This window comes from Camarhynchus parvulus, unplaced genomic scaffold (genome assembly GCF_901933205.1).
Source record: "Camarhynchus parvulus unplaced genomic scaffold, STF_HiC, whole genome shotgun sequence".
Lineage (NCBI taxonomy): Eukaryota > Metazoa > Chordata > Aves > Passeriformes > Thraupidae > Camarhynchus > Camarhynchus parvulus.
In genome coordinates this window covers 18544-39121 of record NW_022148118.1, presented here as the reverse complement: position 1 = coordinate 39121, position 20578 = coordinate 18544, and the positions used below count along the sequence as shown (strand labels likewise).

At 50.2% G+C, this 20578-nt stretch overlaps 1 protein-coding gene across 1 annotated transcript in view; it reads right to left on the bottom strand.

Annotated features, from left to right (window-relative positions):
• Nucleotides 1-1260: 1260 nt before the first annotated feature.
• The window catches only part of LOC115916067 (bromodomain-containing protein 4-like), a gene marked incomplete at its 3' end in the record, with an annotated part of 34995 nt that continues 15677 nt past the window's right edge, over nt 1261-20578 (bottom strand). Inside the window, 9 exon segments of the mRNA XM_030969780.1 lie at nt 1261-1478; nt 1553-1634; nt 1842-2115; nt 2314-3088; nt 7270-7603; nt 9195-9247; nt 14638-14745; nt 16581-16879; nt 19391-19590. Of these exon segments, the coding sequence (XP_030825640.1) occupies nt 1261-1478; nt 1553-1634; nt 1842-2115; nt 2314-3088; nt 7270-7603; nt 9195-9247; nt 14638-14745; nt 16581-16879; nt 19391-19590 (2343 nt within the window).

The following is a 20578-nucleotide window of genomic DNA, read 5'->3' as shown; positions in this document are numbered from 1 at the left end:
TGTTTCACCTGATCCCAAACCCCAAACCCCAAACCCCGTTTGTTTCATCTGACCCCAAAACCCTAAATCCTCAAAATCCCATTTTTGCACCTCACCTCAAATCTTAAACTCCATTTGCTTCACCTGACCCCAAACCCCAAACCCCAAACTCCGGTTTTTTTCACCTGACCCCAAAACCCCAAATCCTCAAAATCCCATTTTTTCACCTGACCTCAAATCCTAAACTCTGTTTGTTTCACCTGACCCCAAAACCCCAAACTCCGTTCTTTTCACCTGACCCCAAAACCCCAAATGCTCAAAATCCCATTTTTTCACCTGACCTCAAATCCCAAACTCCATTTGCTTCACCTGACCCCAAACCCCAAACCCCACCCAAACCCCAAACCCCAATCTGTTTGTTTCACCTGACCCCAAACCCCAACCCCAAATCCCAAACCCCAAACTCGTCATTTTCACCTGACCCCAAACCCCAAATCCCAGACCCCAAAACTGCGTTTCACCAAACCCCAAACCCCAAACCCCAAATCCTGTTTCAGCCACCCCCAAACCCCAAACTCGTCGTTTTTCACCTGACCCCAAACCCCAAACCCCAAACCCCAAACTCGTCGTTTTTCACCTGACCCCAAACCCCAACCCCAAATCCCAAACCCCAAACCCCAAACGGGTTTCCCCAAACCCCAAACCCCAAACGTTGTTTTTCCCAGACCCCAAACCCCCAAACCCCAAATCCCAGACCCCAAACCCCAAACTCGTGGTTTTTTCACCCCCAAACCCCAAATCCCAAACCCCAAACCGTCATTTTTCACCTGCCCCCAAATCCCAAACCCCAAACCCCAAACTTGTCGTTTTTCACCTGACCCCAAACCCCAAATGCGTCATTTTTCACCTGCTCCCAAATCCCAAACCCCAAACCCCAAATCCCAAACCCCAAACTTGTTGTTTTTCACCTGACCCCAAACCCCAAACCCCAAATCCCAGACCCCAAACCCCAAACTTCGTCGTTTTTCACCTGACCCCAAATCCCAAACCCCAAATCCCAAACCCCAAACCCCAAACTCGTCATTTTCACCTGACCCCAAACCCCAAACTCGCCCTCAAACCCCAAACCCCGAACTCGCCGTTTTTCACCTGACCCCAAACCCGAGCCTCGTCGTTTTTCACCTGACCCCAAACCCCAAACGCGCCGTTTTTCACCTGACCCCAAACCCCAAACGCGCCGTTTTTCACCTGACCCCAAACCCCAAACGCGCCGTTTTTCACCTGTTTTTTTGGCTGGATGTTTTGCTGAGGGGGCGACTGAGGCACGAGGCCCTGGAACGGCATCTGTGGGGAAGGCATCATGAGGGGGGAGGGGGCTTCCCGCAGGTGACCTGCAACAGGTGGGCACCGGTCAGTCACCGTCGTCATCGTCACCGTCGTCACCGCCACCGGGGCGCCCCGAAAAATCCCAGGATGGCCCCAAAGAAACCCAAAATGTCCTTGAGGGACATCAGGGTTTCCTCAAAGAACCCCAAAATGTCCTTGAGGAACGTCAGGGTTTCCTCAAAGAAACCCAAGATGTCCTTGAGGAACAACAGGAACATCAGGGTTTCTTCAAAGAACCCCAAGATGTTCTTGAGGAACATCAGGGTTTCCTAAAAGAACCCCAAAATGTCCTTGAGCGACATCAAGATGTTCTCAAAAAACCTTGGGATGGTCTCAAAGAATCCCAAGATGTTCTTGAGGAACATCAGGGTTTCCTAAAAGAACCCCAGAATGTCCTTGAGGAACATCAGGGTTTCTTCAAAGAACCTCAGTATGTTCTTGAGGGACATCAGGGTTTCTTCAAAGAACCCCAAAACGTCCTTGAGGGACATCAAGATGTTCTCAAAAAACCTTGGGATGGCCTCAAAGAATCCCAAAATGTCCTTGAGGAAAATCAGGGTTTCCTCAAAGAACCCCAGAATGTCCTTGAGGAACATCAGGGTTTCCTCAAAGAAACCCAAGATGTCCTTGAGGAACAACAGGAACATCAGGGTTTCTTCAAAGAACCCCAAGATGTTCTTGAGGAACATCAGGGTTTCTTCAAAGAACCCCAAAACGTCCTTGAGGGACATCAAGATGTTCTCAAAAAACCTTGGGATGGCCTCAAAGAATCCCAAAATGTCCTTGAGGAACGTCAGGGTTTCCTCAAAGAACCCCAGAATGTCCTTGAGGAACATCAGGGTTTCCTCAAAGAAACCCAAGATGTCCTTGAGGAACAACAGGAACATCAGGGTTTCTTCAAAGAACCCCAAGATGTTCTTGAGGAACATCAGGGTTTCCTAAAAGAACCCCAGAATGTCCTTGAGGAACATCAGGGTTTCTTCAAAGAACATCAGTATGTTCTTGAGGGACATCAGGGTTTCTTCAAAGAACCCTAAAATGTCCTTGAGGGACATCAAGATGTTCTCAAAAAACCTTGGGATGGTCTCAAAGAATCCCAAAATGTCCTTGAGGAACGTCAGGGTTTCCTCAAAGAACCCCAAGATGTCCTTGAGGAACATCAGGAACATCAGGGTTTCTTCAAAGAACCCCAAGATGTTCTTGAGGGACATCAGGAACATCAGGGTTTCCTCAAAGAAACCCAAAATGTCCTTGAGGAACATCAGGGTTTCCTCAAAGAATCCCAAAATGTCCTTGAGAAAAACCAGGGTTTCTTCAAAGAACCCCAAAATGTCCTTGAGGAACGTCAGGGTTTCCTCAAAGAACCCCAAGATGTCCTTGAGGAACATCAGGAACATCAGGGTTTCTTCAAAGAACCCCAAAATGTCCTTGAGGAACGTCAGGGTTTCCTCAAAGAACCCCAAGATGTCCTTGAGGAACATCAGGAACATCAGGGTTTCTTCAAAGAACCTCAGTATGTTCTTGAGGGACATCAGGGTTTCTTCAAAGAACCTCAGTATGTTCTTGAGGGACATCAGGGTTTCTTCAAAGAACCCTAAAATGTCCTTGAGGAAAATGAGGGTTTCCTCAAAGAACCCCAAGATGTTCTTGAGGAACAACAGGAACATCAGGGTTTCCTCAAAGAACCTCAAGATGCCCTTGAGGGACATCGAGATCCTCAATACTTGGAACCCTCAACACCTGAAGATCCCCAACAACTAGAGATCCTCAATACGTGGAGACAATCAGAATTTGGAAATTCTTAACATCTGGAGATCCTCAACACCCGGAGATCCCACAACTGGAGATCCCCAACATCTGGAGATCCCACAACTGGAGATCCTCAACACCTGGAGATCCTCATCACCTGGAGATCCCCAACACCTGGAGACCTTCAACACCTGGCGATCCCCCCAATACCTGAAGATCCTCAAAACGTGGAAATCCGCCATAACACGTGGAGATCCTCGACACCCTCCAACTTCCCCAGCCCCCTGATGTGCTGAGACCTCGCCGGGCAATTCCACCCCACTCTTCCTCATCATCCATCCATCCATCCATCCATCCATCCATCATCCCTCCATCCATCCATCCATCATCCATCCATCCATCCATCCATCATCCATCCATCCATCATCCATCCATCCATCATCCATCCATCATCCACCCATCCATCCATCCATCCATCCATCCATCCATCCATCCATCCATCCATCCATCATCCATCCACCATCCATCCATCCATCCATCCATCCATCCATCCATCCATCATCCATCCATCATCCATCATCCATCCATCCATCCATCCATCCATCCATCCATCCATCCATCCATCCATCATCCACCCATCCATCCATCCATCATCCATCCATCCATCCATCCATCATACATCCATCCATCCATCCATCATCCATCCATCCATCCATCCATCCATCCATCCATCATCCATCCATCCATCATCCATCCATCCATCCATCCATCCATCCATCCATCATCCATCCATCCATCATCCATCCATCCATCCATCCATCATCCACCCATCCATCCATCCATCCATCCATCCATCCATCATCCACCATCCATCCATCATCCATCCATCCATCCATCCATCCATCCATCACATCATCCATCCATCCATCCATCCATCATCCATCCATCCATCCATCCATCATCCATCCATCCATCCATCACATCCATCCATCCATCCGATCACATCCATCCATCCATCCATCATCCAACCTCCATCCATCCATCCATCCATCCATCCATCCATCATCCATCCATCCATCCATCCATCCATCCATCCATCATCCATCCATCCATCCATCCATCCATCCATCCTTCATCCATCCATCATCCATCCATCCATCATCATCCATCCATCCATCCATCCATCATCCCTCCATCCATCCATCCATCATCCATCCATCCATCCATCCATCCATCCATCCATCCATCCATCCATCCATCCATCCATCCATCCATCCATCCATCCATCCATCCATCTATCCATCCATCCATCCATTCATCCATCCCGATCCATCCATCATCCATCCATCCATCCATCATCCATCCATCCATCCATAATCCATCCATCCATCCATCCACCCGTCCATCCATCCATCCATCCATCCATCCATCCACCCGTCCATCCATCCATCCATCCATCCATCCACCCGTCCATCCATCCATCCATCCATCCATCCATCCATCCATCCATCCATCCATCCATCCATCCATCCATCCCTCCACATCTGTCTATCCATCCATCCATCCATTCATCCATCCACGTGTCCGTCCATCCATCCATCATCCATCCATCCATCCATCCATCCATCCATCCATCATCCATCCATCCATCCATCCATCCATCCATCCATCCATCATCCATCCATCATCCATCCATCCATCCATCCATCCATCCATCCATCATCCATCCATCCATCCATCATCCATCCATCCATCCATCATCCATCCATCCATCCATCATCCATCCATCATCCATCCATCCATCCATCCACCCATCATCCATCCACGCTCCACCCCCGCCGCCCGCTGGGGGCCGCCCCGGCGGCGCCCGCTGTGGCAGGGGGTGGGCGGGCGGCCGGGGTGACGGGGGCGGGGGAGGAGGGGGGGGGGGGGGGCGGCGCGCGCCGGCGGGCGGGGCGGGGTGGCTGCTGCAGCCCGCGGGCGCGGGCGCGGCGCGGCGGGTGCGCAGGAAGGCGCCAGGGGGGCGGGCAGGGGAGGGGGCGGCAGGGGCACCGGCGGGACGCGGGCGGGGGGCCGCGCGGAAGCGCCGAGGCGCGCCCGGGGGGGGCCGCCCGCGGGAGGCGGCCCCGGGGGGGGGGGGGCAGCGGGGGCCGCCCACGCACGGCCGCGCCCGAAGGGAGGGGCGGGGCGCGGGGGGGGCGCACGGGGCGCCTGCGCGCACAGGGGAGCGGCGGCGGGCGCCGGCGGGAGGGGGCGGCGGCGGCGCCCGCGGGGGCGCGCCCCGGCCTGCCCGCCCGCCAGCAGCACGCCCAGGGCGGGCGCCCCAGCGCCGCGGCGCAGCCGCGCTCGGGGGGGCGCGGCCGCGCGGCCGCCGCGCCAGGCCGCCGCCGCCGCGAGGGCCCGAAGGCGCCGGCGGCGGCCCCTCGACAGCTGCTGAGGCAGAGCGCGGCAGGACCGCGGCGGGGGAAGGACGCAGGAGGCAGGAGAGGGGCGGCCACAGGCAGGCGAGTGCTGGGCCCGAGGGGGGGGTGAGGCAGGCGGTGCAAAGCGCTTGAGGAGGGGCGGCGGGGGGGGAACTTCCTGGGCATGGTCCATCAGCTCCCAACCCCGCCCAATGTTGCTCTTCTGGGATGTCCCAGGAAGGACACACTGGTGGGACCAGGAGAACTTCCAGGGCATGGTCCATCACCTCCCAGTCCCACCCCATCATCTTCCAGAAGGAATCAACCCCACCCACCACCATCCTCTTCCTCTGAGATGATGGGACAGCCCAACACGACCACTGTGCACACCACGACCCAAGAACCTCCCTTTTTCCCCCATCTACCGCCATCCTCATCCTCTACAATACTGGGACATCCCGAGAAGAGCACGGTGCACACCAAGACCCAAGAACCTCCCTTTCCCCCACCCAGCCCCTTCCAGAAGAGCCCAACCTCACCCACCACCCTGCTCTTCCTCTTGGCAGGTCCCAGATGGACATCAAGACCCCTCCCCTATCTACCACCATCCTCTTCCTCTTGGGACATCCCCATAAGACCCAGGTGGACACCAAGACCCAAGAACCCCCCTTTTCCTGCCCACCACCATGTTCTTCCTCTCGTGCCCTCCCAAGAAGACCATGATGGACACCAAGACCCGCCCCTTCAACTAGCCTCTTCTCTTACAACAAGACCAAACACCAAGAGTGAAGAACCTCCCTTTCCCCACCACGTTCTTCCTCTCACCACCCAAACCTGGTGGAGCCATCCACAACTCTCCCTCTCCCCTATCTAATACCATCCTCTTTGGGTCATCCCAACAAGACCCTGGTGGCCACCAAGACGCAAGAATCTCCCTCATCCCCCATTCACCTTCTTCCAGAAGACCCCAACCCCAACCACCACCATCCTCCTCCTCTCAGGCCATCCCAACAAGACCATGATGGACACCAAGACCCGAGAACCTTCCTTTCCCCACCCACCACCATCCTCTTCCTCTTGGGCCCTCCCAACAAGGCCATGATGGACACCAAGAGTGAAGAACCTCCCTTTTCTCCCATCTACCACCATCCTCATCCTCTGGCATTTTGGACATCCCCACAAGACCCTGGTGGACACCAAGACCCAAGAACCTCCCTTTCCCACCTACCACCATCCTCATCCTCTTGAGCCATCCCAACAAGACCATGATGGACACCAAGAGTGAAGAGCCTTCCTTTCCCCACCCACCACCATCCTCCTCCTCTCGGGCCATCCCAACAAGACCATGATGGACACCAAGACCCGAGAACCTCCTTTCCCCACCCACCACCATCCTCATCCTCTTGAGCCATCCCAACAAGGCCATGATGGACACCAAGAGTGAAGAACCTCCCTCTCCCCACCCACCACCATCCTCCTCCTCTCGGGCCCTCCCAACAAGACCATGATGGACACCAAGACCCGAGAACCTCCCTCTCCCCACCCACCACCACCTCATCCTCTGAGCCCCCAACAAGGCCATGATGGACACCAAGAGTGAAGAACCTCCTCTCCCCACCCACCACCATCCTCCTCCCTCTCGGGCCCTCCCAACAAGACCATGATGGACACACTCGCACCCCCCCCCCCCCCCCCCCCCGCCCGACCACCCCCCCCCCCCCCCCCCACCAACCCCCCCCCCCCCCGAGCTCACCTGGAGGAGACACCACGTGCTGGTTGAGGTGGGGCGGGGTGCTGTGCTCGGGCGGCGCCGGGGGCAGGTGGGGCGGGGGCAGCTCGGGCTGGGGCAGGTGCAGCATGGGTTGGCCAAAGTGGGCCATGGTGTCGAACATGGCGCCCGGCAAGGGGTGCTCCAGGACGGGCACCTGCGCGGGCACGAAGGGCGGCGGCGGCGGCGGCGACGCCTTCAGGGGCGCGGGGCGGGCGGGACGGGCTGCGGCTGCGGCGCGCTGCAGCGCCGGGGCGGGGCTGGCGGCGCGGCGCGGGGGCGGCGGCGCCGGCGCCGCGGGGTGGTGGTGGTGGTGGTGCTGCGCAAGGAGGGAGGGGTTAGAAGGGCGGAGATGTTCTGGGTGGGGTGGAGAAAAGCGGGTTCGGCGGTGGGAGTGAGGTGGTGGTGGCATTGGAAGGGGCTGGATTTGGTTGTCACCAAAATTTTGGTTGTCAAAGCGATCGCTTGGGTTATGTAAAGATGGTTCTGGACATCAAAAACATCTTTTGGTCACCAAAATGATCTGTTGGGTCATCCAAATGTGGTTTTGGACACCAAAACGACCTCTTGGGTCATCCAGAGGTGGTTTTGGACACCAAAATGAGCTCTTGGGTCATCACAATGTGGTTTTGGGCGTCAAAGTGAGGTCTTGGGTCATCCAAATGTGGTTTTGGACACCAAATGATCTCTTGGGTCAGCTAAAAGTGGTTTTGGGCATCAAAAAGGTCTTTTGGTGGTCAAAGTGAGGTGTTGAGTCATCTAAAAGTGGTTTTGGACACCAAAATGAGCTCTTGGGTCATCTAAAGGTGGTTTGGACACCAAAATGAGCTCTTGGGTCATCACAACGTGGTTTTGGACACCAAAATGGTGTTTCGGTGGTCAAAATAACTTGGGTCACCTAAAGGTGGTTCTGGACACTAAAATGGTCTTTAGGTGGTCAAAATCATCTCTTGGGTCAGCAAAATGTGGTTTTGGACACCAAAATGGTCTTCTGGTCACTGAAACGGTCTGGGGTCAGCCAAATGCAGTTTTGGACGCCACAATGCGCTCTTGGGTCATCCAAATGTGGTTTTGGACATAAAAATAGACTTTTGGTCATTGAAACGACCTCTTGGGTCATCTAAATATGGTTTTGGACACCAAAATGTTCTTATGTGTCATGAAAAACGGCTTTTAGTCATCAGAATGACCTGTCCAATCCCAATCCGTGGATCCAACCCGAATCCAATCCATGGATCCAACCTCACTCCATGGATCCCAATCCCAATCCAAGCCCAATCCATGGATCCCAACCCAACCCGTGGATCCAACCCCACCCCAATTAATGGATCCAATCCCAATTAACGGATCCAATCCCAATCCATGGATCCAACCCCACCCCAATTAATGGATCCGATCCCAATCCATGGATCCCAATCCCAACCCAATTAATGATCCACTCATAACCCATGGACCCCAACCCAACCCATGGATCCAACCCCAACCCAATCCATAGATCCCATCCCAATCCATGGATCCAACCCACCCCAATTAATGGATTCAATCCCAATCCACGGATCCCGTTCCAATCCATGGATCCAATCCCAACCCAATTAATGGATCCCATCTAAATCCACGGATCCAACCTCAACCCAATTAATGGATCCAACCCAAATCCATGGATCCAATCCATGGATCCAATCCAAATCCATGGATCCAATCCCAATGCCAATTAATGGATCCAACCCCAATACAATTCCAATCCATCGATCCGATCCCAATCCACAGGTCCAACCCCAACCCAATTAATGATCCAATCCATGGATCCCATCCCAACCCAATCCCAAACCATGGATCAAATCCCACAGATCCAATCCCAACCCATGGATCCAATCCCATGGACCCAATCCCGATCCCAATCCCATTCCTACCTTTTTCTGCTCCCGCCCCGAGTGCCCTTTTTTCTTCAACTTCGGCGCCATTTCTGCCAAAAAAGGGGGAAAAGAAAAAGAATTAATTCGGGAACGGCTCCGGACAAACCCGACGGCACCGATCGGGAACGGGGCTGGAATTCCCCAGGGATTTCTGGGATTGGGGATTTTGCCGCCAAAAAAAAAAACGAGGGAAAATTGTCGGAAAAAGATCCAACGGCCAAGAAAATCCATGGATTCCACAGGATGAGATGTCCTGGGAATGTCGCTGCCCCAGGGGGAGAACCTCGGCAAATTCCATCGCTGGATCCCAGCTGGAATCGTGAGGTCCAAAAGGAGATTCAAGGATTTCAACGCAAAGATGATCCCAAATTCCATCGCTGGTTGTTGGTCCCGGTCGGAATCGAGAGGTCCAGAAGGATCATCCTGGGTTCTGGAGAACCCAACCTGAAGACGATCCCAACCTTCATCGCCAATTGTTAATCCAAGGTGGAATCACGACATCCACAAGAAGATCCCAAGGATTTCAACCCAAAGATGATCCCAAATTCCATTGCCAGTCGTCGGTCCCAGCTGGAAATCACGAGGTCCAGAAGATTCCAAGGACTTCGACCCAAGGATGATCCCAAATTCTATCACCGGTGCTGGATCCCAGTTGGAATCGCGAGGTCCAAACGGAGATTCCAAGGATTTCAACCCAAAGATGATCCCAAATTCCATCGCTGGTTGTTGGTCCTGGTCGGAATTGAGAGGTCCAGAAGGATCATCCTGGATTTTGGAGATCCCAAGGATGATCCCAACCTTCATTCCCAGCCACTGGGTCCCAGTTGGAATCACGAGGTCCAAAACAAGATCCTGGAGATCCCAACCCAAGAATGATCCCAAATTTCATCACCAATTTTGGGTCTAAGTTGGAATTTTCTGGTCCACAAGAAGATTCCAGGGATTCCAACGCAAGGATGATCCCAAACTCCTTCACCAATTTTGGGTCCCAGTCGGAACTGTGAGGTTCCACGGAGTTCACCTGGAGATCCCAACCCAAGGATGATCCCAACGTTCATCACCGGTTGCTGGCTCTCAGTTGGAATTGCGCTCCCAGAAGGATGACCCTGGACTTTGGAGATCCCAAAGACGATCCCAACCTTCATCGCCAACTGGAATTTCCTAGTTCAGAAGGACGGCCCTGGAATTTGGAGATCCCAAACTCCATCACCGATTTTGGGTCTCAGTTGGGATTTTCTGGTCCAGAGAAGATGCCAGATCCCACCCCAAGGATGATCCCAAACTCCATCACCGATTTTGGGTCCAAACTGGAATTTCCTGGTCCAGAGGAGATTCCAGGGATGTCAACCCAAGGATGATCCCAAATTCCATCACCAATTGTTGGGTCCCCATCGGAATCGTGAGGTTCCATGGAGATCACCTGGAGATCCCAACCCAAGGATGATCCCAAACTCCATCACCAATTTTGCGTCCAAATTGGAATTTCCTGGTCCAGAAGAGATTTCAACCCAAGGATGATCCCAAAGTTCCTCCCCGGCTGTCGGATCTGAGTCGGAATCGCATTCCCAGAAGGATGATCGTGGATTTTGGAGATCCCAACCCAAGGATGATCCCAACTTCCATCACCGATTCTGGGTCCCAAATTGGAATTTCCTGGTCCACAAGAAGATTCCAAGGATTTCAACCCAAGGATGATCCCAAACTTCCTCCCCGGCTGTCGGATCCGAGTCGGAATCGCGTTCCCAGAAGGATCCTCCCGGATTTTGGAGATCCCAACCCAACCCATGAGTGAACCTTCAACCCCGAATCCACGGGGATAAAATCCAGGATTGATGGAAAACTCAGTTCCAGGTAATTTTGGGGCAGAAATGTCAAACTTATGGGATTTTTCCCAAATTTCCCCCAAAATCCTGATTTTATTCCCACCCAAACAGCGGAACGCCGACGGACGGATCCAAATTCCCAAATCCTGGGGTGAAATTCCATGAAAAAAGTGAATTTTTGGAGTCCCTTTCTTACTTTTATTATTCCCAAATATCCAAGAAATCCAATTTTCCAATTTTTTAGGGAGTGAGGAATTGGTGCTTCCAAGGCTGAGAAATCTTGGAAAAAGGAACATAAAAATCAACAGATTTGGGGAAAATATTTGGGGCAGATCACAGTTTTCTAGGAAAAAAAATCTGGATTTGGTGATTTGGAGTGAAATTCATCCCCAAAAATGCCTTTCCCAGGTTTTTCTGCTTCCAACCACCAGTTTTTTAGGAAAAATTAAAGTTCTGGATTTGGGATGAGCCCAATCCTGTTAATTTTGGTGGATTTGATAGAAAATCAAGCAAAAATCAGGAAAAACCCCCAGAAAACAAGATTTAAAAGATAAATCCAGGGAAGAATTCAACACCCAATCCCTGGATTTTCCCACTCTTAAATCAGGTTTAAAAATTCCAACAAAACCTTTTAACCTCATCCAAAAATCCCCAAATTTATGAGAAATTCCTTTAAATTGTTCTAAAAAAATCACAAAAATGTGCAAATATTTCTAATTCTGGATTTATCCTGGAAAAATTCTGGAAAATCACCACCAGATCCTAGACTATTTTTTTTTGGAATTATTTAATTTTATTTGGGATTTTTGCCTATTTGGAGGAGATTTTGGGGGATTTTTTAATCTTTTTTTGGGGGGAGTTTTTTTCCCTTTTTTTGGAGATTTTTTTGGATTTCTGCTCCCTCTCCACACCTGACCCCCTCTGGAATTCAATCCCGAATATTTCCATGGATTTTCCAACACTGGAGGCACCAAACCCTTCCCAGGTCCTGGAGTTAAGCCCGGCTCAACCTCGGATTTTGGGATGGGAACAAATCCCAAACCCACGGCGGGGACGGGTGTGAGGAAAGGTGGGAATTAGGAAAATTTGGGACAAAAACCAGGAAAATGTAAGAAAATAACCAGGAAAATCTGGGAAAATAAGCAGAAAAATTTGGGATAATAACCAGTAAAAATCAGGATAAAACCCAGGAAAATGTGGGATAATAACCAAGAAAATGTGGGATAAAATCCAGGAAAATCTGGGATAATAACCAGGAAAATTCAGGAGAATAACCAGGAAAATTTGGAATAAAACCCAGGAAAAATGTGGATAGCAACCAGGTAAAATTGCAATAATAACCGTGAAAAATGGGGACAATAACCAGAAAAATTTGGGACAAAAACCAGGAAAAAAATCAGGATTTTATCCCAAGGGAGGCGCAGGGAGTGACGCCGGGGACTTGGAATTCCAAATTCCCTCAAAATTCATTTTTCCCTCCAGATCCCAGATCCGCCCAGCGCCGTAAAATGAAAAAGGGATTTATCCCCCAAATCCCGTTTCCTCCATATTTAGCCCGAAAATCTCATTCTCCCCATTTTTTTTAATCTGTAAAATCCCATTTCCTCCATGTTTTTAACCTTAGGATCCCATTTTCCCAATTTTTTAACCCATAAAATTCTGTTCCCTCAATTTTTTCTTCATAAAATTTTGTTTTTCACATAAAATCCCATTTCCTCCCATTTTTTCCCCATAAAAATCCCTTTTTTTTCCCCATAAAAAACCTTTCCCATCCTTTTTTTCTCCATAAAACCCAAATTTTTCCATAAAATCCTCTCTCTCTCCACGTTTTCCCCATTTTCCCACCAAACCCCTTTCCCTCCATCTTTTTTCACCCCAAAATCCCATTTTTATCCAGAAAATCCCATTCCCTCCAAAATTTTCTCCATAAAATCCCATCTGCTCCATATTTTTTCCATAAAAATCCCTTTCCCTCCATATTTTTTCCATAAAATCCCATTATTTTCCTCCATAAAAAACCCATTTCCTCCACTTTTCCCCCATAAAATCCCATTTTTTCCCCAAAACCCTTTTCCATCCATCTTTTTTCCTCCATAAAATCCCATCTGCTCCATCTTTTTCCCCATTTTTTCCATAAAATCCCTTTAACTCCATCTTTTTTTCTCCCTAAAATCCCATCTCCTCCATATTTTTATCCATAAAATCCCATTTTTATCCATAAAATCCCATTTTTCCCCATAAAACCCCAATTTTCCCCATAAAAATCCCATTTTTCCCCACAAAATCCCATTTTTATGCATAAAATCCCATTTTTCTCCACAAAATCCCATTTTTTCCCCATGAAACCCCATTTTTATCCATAAAATCCAATTTTTCCCCATAAAATCCCATTTTTCTCCACAAAATCCCATTTTTATCCATAAAATCCCATTTTTATCCACAAAATCCCATTTTTTCCCCATAAAATCCCATTTTTATCCATAAAAGCCCATTTTTCCCCATAAAATCCAATTTTTCCCCATAAAATCAAATTTTTCCCTCATTTTCCTCCACAAAATCCCATTTTTTCCCATTAAATCCCATTTTCCCCTCACAAAAATCCTATTTTCCCCCACAAAAATCCCATTTTTATCCATAAAATCCCATTTTCCCCCATAAAAATCCCATTTTTCACCATAAAACCCCATTTTTCTCCACAAAATCCAATTTTTCCCCATAAAACCCCATTTTTCCCCACAAAATCCCATTTTTATCCACAAAATCCCATTTTTTCCCCATTAAATCCCATTTTTATCCATAAAATCCCATTTTCCCCCACAAAATCCCATTTTTCCCCACAAAAATTCCATTTTTATCCATAAAACCCCATTTTTCTCCACAAAATCCCATTTTTTTTCCCCATGAAACCCCATTTTTCCCCACAAAAATCCCATTTTTCTCCATAAAATCCCATTTTTCTCCATAAAATCCCATTTCCCATAAAATCCCATTTTTCCCCATTAAATCCCATTTTCTCCACAAAATCCAATTTTTCCCCATAAAATCCCATTTTTCCCCCATAAAATCCCATTTTTCCCCACAAAATCCCATTTTTATCCATAAAATCCCATTTTCCCCATAAAATCCCTTTTTCCCCCACAAAAATCCCATTTTTTCCCCATTCAATCCCATTTTTCCCCATTCAATCCCATCTTTTCCCCACAAAAATCCCATTTTTCCCCACAAAATCCCATTTTTTCCCCATAAAAAACTACTTTTCCCCAAATCCCATTTTTATCCATAAATTCCCATTTTTCCCCGTTCAATCCCATTTTCCCCACAAAATCCCATTTTTATCCATAAATTCCCATTTTTCCCCGTTCAATCCCATTTTTCCCCGTTCAATCCCATTTTCCCCCCAAACCTCCTCTCCCTCCATCTCCACCCCCAACCCCACCCCAACCCCGCGGCGCTCGCTCCGGGGTTTGAACAAAAATCCACCAAAAAGAATTCCGACGGCGTCGGGGGCGGGCTCAGGAGGGGCCGGGGCTCCCCAAAGACGAGCGGACGGCGGAGGCGGCGATGCAATCGAGTTTATTTCTGCCACGAGGGCGCGAGGGACGCGGGGAGGCGCTAACCTGAGTCCGACTCGTCGCTGTCCGAGGAGCTCGACTCGCTGCTGGACTCCGACTCGGACGACGAGAAGCCCTTGAGCTTGGAGGAGCCGGCCAGGACGTCGAGCTTCTCTGCCGGGAACAACGGGCGGGCCGGGCGTCGGGGGCACCACGGCCGGGGCTGAAGCCAACGGGACGGCGCTGAAGTAGTCAACTGGGGGTTCTAAGCTGCACGGTTCTGACCAACCAGTGAGAAAACTCAATGGGTGGTTCTAAACTCAATGGTTGGTTCTATTCTAAACCCAACCAGTGGGTTCAAAACTCAACGGGTTGGTTCTAAACTCAACTGGTTGGTTCTAAACTCAATCGGTTCATTCTAAACCCAACCAGTGGGTTCAAAACTCAACGGGTTGGTTCTAAACTCAACTGGTTGGTTCTAAACTCAATCGGTTCATTCTAAACCCAACCAGTGGGTTCAAAACTCAACTGGGCCATCCTGAACTCAACTGGGTGGTTCTACACTCAACCAGTTCATTCTAAACCCAACCAGTTGGTTCAAAACTCAAAGTGGTTGGTTGTCAACTCAACTGGGCCATCCTGAGTTCAACTGGTTGGTTCTAAACTCAATCAGTTGGTTCTAAACCCAACCAGTTGGTTCTAAACTCAACTGGGCCATCCTGAACTCAACTGGGTGGTTCTAAACTCAATCGGTTCATTCTAAACCCAACCAGTTGGTTCAAAACTCAAACTGGTTGGTTGTCAACTCAACTGAGACAGCCTGAACTCAACTGGTTGGTTCTAAACTCAACTGGGCCATCCCGAACTCAACTGGTTGGTTCTAAACTCAACCAGTTCATTCTAAACCCAACCAGTTGGTTCAAAACTCAACTGGTTGGTTCAAAACTCAACTGGGGCAGCCTGAACTCAACTGGTTGGTTCTAAACTCAAATCGGTTCATTCTAAACCCAACCAGTGGGTTCAAAACTCAACTGGGCCATCCTGAGCTCAACTGGGCCATCCTGAGCTCAATGGGTTGGTTCTAAACTCAATCAGTTCATTCTAAACCCAACCAGTTGGTTCAAAACTCAACTGGTTGGTTGTCAACTCAACTGGGCCATCCTGAACTCAACTGGTTGGTTCTAAACTCAACTGGGTGGTTCTAAACCTAACTGGGTCATCCTAAACTCAACTGGTTGGTTCTAAACTCAGCTGGGTCATCCTGAGATCAACTAAGGCAGCCTGAACTCAACTGGGTGGTTCTAAACTCAGCCAGTTCATTCTAAACCCAACCAGTTGGTTCTAAACCCAACCGGTTGGTTCTAAACCCAACCGGTTGGTTCTAAACCCAACCGGTTGGTTCTAAACCCAACTGAGCTATCCTGAACTCAATGGGCTGGTTCTAAACTCAACCAGTTCATTCTAAACCCAACTGGCTGGTTCTAAACTCAACCAGTTAGTCCTAAACTCAGCTGGGGCAGCCTGAACCCAACTGGGTCATCCTGAGCTCAACTGGGGCAGCCTGAACTTAACGGGTTGGTTCTAAACTCAACCAGTTCGTTCTAAACCCAACCGGTTGGTTCTAAACCCAGCTGGTTGGTTCTAAACCCAACTGGCCGATCCTAAACCCAACTGGCTGATCTAAACCCAGCTGGTTGGTTCTAAACCCAACTGGCTGATCCTAAACCCAACTGGTTCATCCCAACTGGCTCAGCTCAAACCCAACTGGCTCACCCCAACTGCTTTGTTGTGAACGTACGTTCTAAAATCTAAAATACTGAAACCTCAAAATAAAATCTTGAATTATTACAACTAAACCGGGACCAGCAGCGGCCGCCATTTTGAATCCCACCCGCCGCCATCTTGGCGAGGCCAAACCGCCTCCAAAACCTCCCCAAAAACCCAACCCTGGGGATTAAAACCACCAGAAAATCGGGCAGAAGACCCCAGATTTTGGGGTTTGGAGGTACCTGGGGGTTTCCTCTTCTTGCGCAGGCAGGAGGTGACGTAGCGCTCGAGCTCGCGCAGCGTCGACGGCTTCAGCGTCTCAAAGTCGATCTCGATCTCGTCGGGGTTGGAGTTCTTGAGCGAGGGCTCCCGGGACTGGATGATGTGCACGACGCGGCCCAGCTTCTCGCCGGGCAGTTTGTTGATGTCCAGGCTCAGCTGCCGCTTCTCCTCGTAGGACATGGGCTTGCACTTCTCCTCCTCCTCCGACTCGTAGGCGGGCGCGGCTTTGCTGGGCTTCACCGGCGCCGGCTCCTTCTTGCTGCTCAGGGCAACAAAACACGGCGGTTTAGGCCTAAACCCGACCTAAACCCGGTCTAAACCCAACCTAAACCCGGTCTAAACCCAACCTAAACCCGGTCTAAACCCAACCTAAACCCGGTCTAAACCCAACCTAAACCCGGTCTAAACCCGATCTAAACCCAACCTAAACCCGATCTAAACCCGACCTAAACCCGGTCTAAACCCGACCTAAACCCCAGCTACCTAAACCCAACCCACCTAAACCCGGTCTAAACCCGACCTAAACCGGCCTAAACCAGCCCCAACCCACAACCGAACTAACCCGGCTTCTCTTGGTGTGTGGCATGACCAAAAACCCAACCTTAAACTTCCTAAACCCGGTCTAAACCCAACCTAAACCCGGTCTAAACCCAACCTAAACCCGGTCTAAACCCAACCTAAACCAGCCCCAACCCACAGGATCTGGAGAACTTCACTGCCACCGGCTCCTTCTTGATGCGTGCATGACCAAAAAAGGATGTTTTTAGACTCAAACTCGATCTAAACCCGACCTAAACCCAGTCTAAACCCGACCTAAACCAGCCAACCCGACTTCACTGCCACGGCTCCTTCTTTATGCGTGCATACCAAAAATGATGTTTTAGACTTGATTGGCCTAAACCCGGTCTAAACCCGACCTAAACCAGCCCCAACCCACAGGACCTGGAGAACTTCACTGCCACCGGCTTCCTCTTGGTGCGTGCATGACCAAAAAATGATGTTTTAGACTTAAACCCGGCCTAAACCCAACCTAAACCCGGTCTAAACCCAACCTAAACCCAGTCTAAACCCAACCTAAACCCGGTCTAAACCTGACTTAAACCAGCCCCAACCCACAGGACCTGGAGAACTTCACTGCCACCGGCTTCCTCTTGGTGCGTGCATGACCAAAAAATGACGTTTTAGACTTAAACCGATCTAAACCCTAAACCACCCAGTCTAAAACCCGACCTAAACCAGCCCTAACCCGCAGGATCTGCAGAACTTCACTGCTGGCTCCTTCTTGATGTTCAGAGCACCAAAAAACGGAAATTTGGACTGAGCTCAAGGCATTCAGGAACCCTAAGCTGAACTTAATTTGCTCCTGGACACCCAAAGCTCAGCTTAATTTAAACCGAACACCCAAAACACCCACAGGTTTGGACACCGAAAACTTCACTGCCACCCTGAACATCCATCTTGAGCTGCAGTTTGGGACACCAAAAAATGATGTTTTACGCCTGAACACCCGCCTAAACCTCAACCAGGTTTTGGTCTAAAACCCAACCTGAACACCCAAAACCAAGCTAAGCAGGTTTGACACCCAAAACCGAGATTAATTTACCCTGACCCAAAACCAGCCCAAATAGAACCCAAAGAATCTGAACGTACTCCTGGACACCCAAAGCGGCTTACTTCTTGCTGCACACAAAACTGACTCAAAAAATAAAGCTGGTTTATACACTCTGAAACCCAAGACTGAACCCAGCTCTTGCGAAACCTGAGCTTAATCCCCTGGACCTAAGCCACAGGTTGGCTGCCAAAACTTCACTGCTGGCTCCTTCTTGATGTTCAGACCACCATTTGGGCGCCAAAAGCTGAGCTAATTTGGACTGAACGCCCAAAACGGCTCAGCAGGTTTTGGACACCCAAAGCTGAACTTAATTTGCCCCTGAACACCCAAAGCTGAGCTTAATTTGCTCCAGAATCCCAAAACTGAGCTCAGCAGGTTACTCCTGGACACCCAAAGCTGAGCTTAACTTCGCTCCTGAACACCCAAAACTGAGCTCAGCATTTTGGAACCCAAAGCTGAGCTTAATTTACCCCTGAACACCCAAAACTGAGCTCAGCAGGTTTTGGACACCCAAAGCTGAGCTTAATTTGCCCCTGGACACCCAAAACTGAGCTCAGCAGGTTTTGGATGCCCAAAGCTGAGATTAATTTACTCCTGGACACCCAAAATTGAGCTCAGCAGGTTTTGGACGCCCAAAGCTGAGCTTAATTTACTCCTGGACACCCAAAACTGAGCTCAAATTGTTCAGAATCCCAAAGCTGAGCTCAACTTACTCCTGGACACCCAAAGCTGAGCTTAACTTGCTCCTGCACACCCAAAACTGAGCTTCAAGCCATTCAGGAATCCAAAGCTGAACTTAAGTTTTCGCCCAAAGCTGAGCTTAATTTACTCCTGGACACCCAAAACTGAGATTAATTTACTCCTGGACACCCAAAACTGAGATTAATTTACTCCTGGACACCCAAAACTGAGCTCGAGTTGTTCAGAATCCCAAAGCTGAGCTGAACTTGCTCCTGCACACCCCAAGCCCACATCCACCTGCCCAGCCAGGTGTCCCCAGCACCGCGGAGAAGAACCAGCCCCAAACCCTGAGCTGAGCTCAAGGCTGGGCTCAACCCCACCCATCCCGCGGGGCCACGAGGTCCCTCGTTAATGAATTACCTTAATTAGCACCGGGGGAGCCCCAAACCGCCCCAGGGAATTGTGGGAAGGGCCCACCTGGAGGCGCTGCTGTTGCTGTTGCTCTTCTTGGCCTTCTTGGGCGGCGGCTCCTTGGCTTTGCTCTTCTTGGCGTCCTCCAGCTCCTCCTTCTTTTTGTGCTTCTCCTTCTTCTTCTCCTTCTTGTCCTTCTCCTTCTTCTTTGGTTTGTTCTGCTGGGGCTGGGACAGCGCCGCCAGCTGCTCGTGCACGGCCTTCAGCTGCGGGAACGGGGACAAGTTGGGAGCTTGGGAAGTTCTCCAGAAGGTCAGGTCCCACCTGGGACTGAGCCCAAGATTCTCAGCCGGAGCAGGGTCCAGCCGCGCCTTGGTCACCTCCAAGGTCATGGACTGCAACCTGGGATTGACCAACCCCCCCACCTGGAGACCTCCAAGGTCGTCAGGTCCCACCTGGGACTGAGCCCAAGGTTCTCAGTCAGAGCAGGTCCAGTTCTTCCATGGACACCTCCAGGGTCACCAAACCCAACCCATGACCCCACCTGGGCACTGTCACCTCCAACCATTCCAAGGAGACCTCCAAGGTCACCAAACCCAACCCATGACCCCACCTGGTCACTCAGTGTCACCTCCAATGGTTCCATGGACACCTCCAGGGTCACCAAACCCAACCCATGACCCCACCTGGGCACTGTCACCTCCAACGGTTCCATGGAGACCTCCAGGGTCACCAAACCCAACCCATGACTGACCCCACCTGGCCCCTGTCACCTCCAACCATTCCAAGGAGACCTCCAAGGTCACCAAACCCAACCCATGACCCCACCTGGGCACTGTTACCTCCAACGGTTCCATGGAGACCTCCAGGGTCATCAATCCAACCCGTGACCCCACCTGGTCGCTGAGTTTTGGGTCCACAAACTCAAAGATTTTGGCTCAACCCAAGACTTCCAGGCCAACAAACTTCAAGGATTTTGGGTCAAACCAACAATTTTGGGTGAACCCAACACAACTTTAGGTCAACAAACCCAAATGTTTTGGAGCAACAAAACCAACGATCCTGGGTCAACAAACCCAACAATTCAGGTCAACAAACCCAATGATTTCAGGTTGATAAACCCAACTCTTTAGGTCAAGAAACCCAACGATTCTGGGTCTACAAACCCAACGATTCTGGGTCTACAAACCCAACGATTCTGGGTCTACAAACCCAACAATTCTGGGTCTACAAACCCAACCATTTAGGTCAACA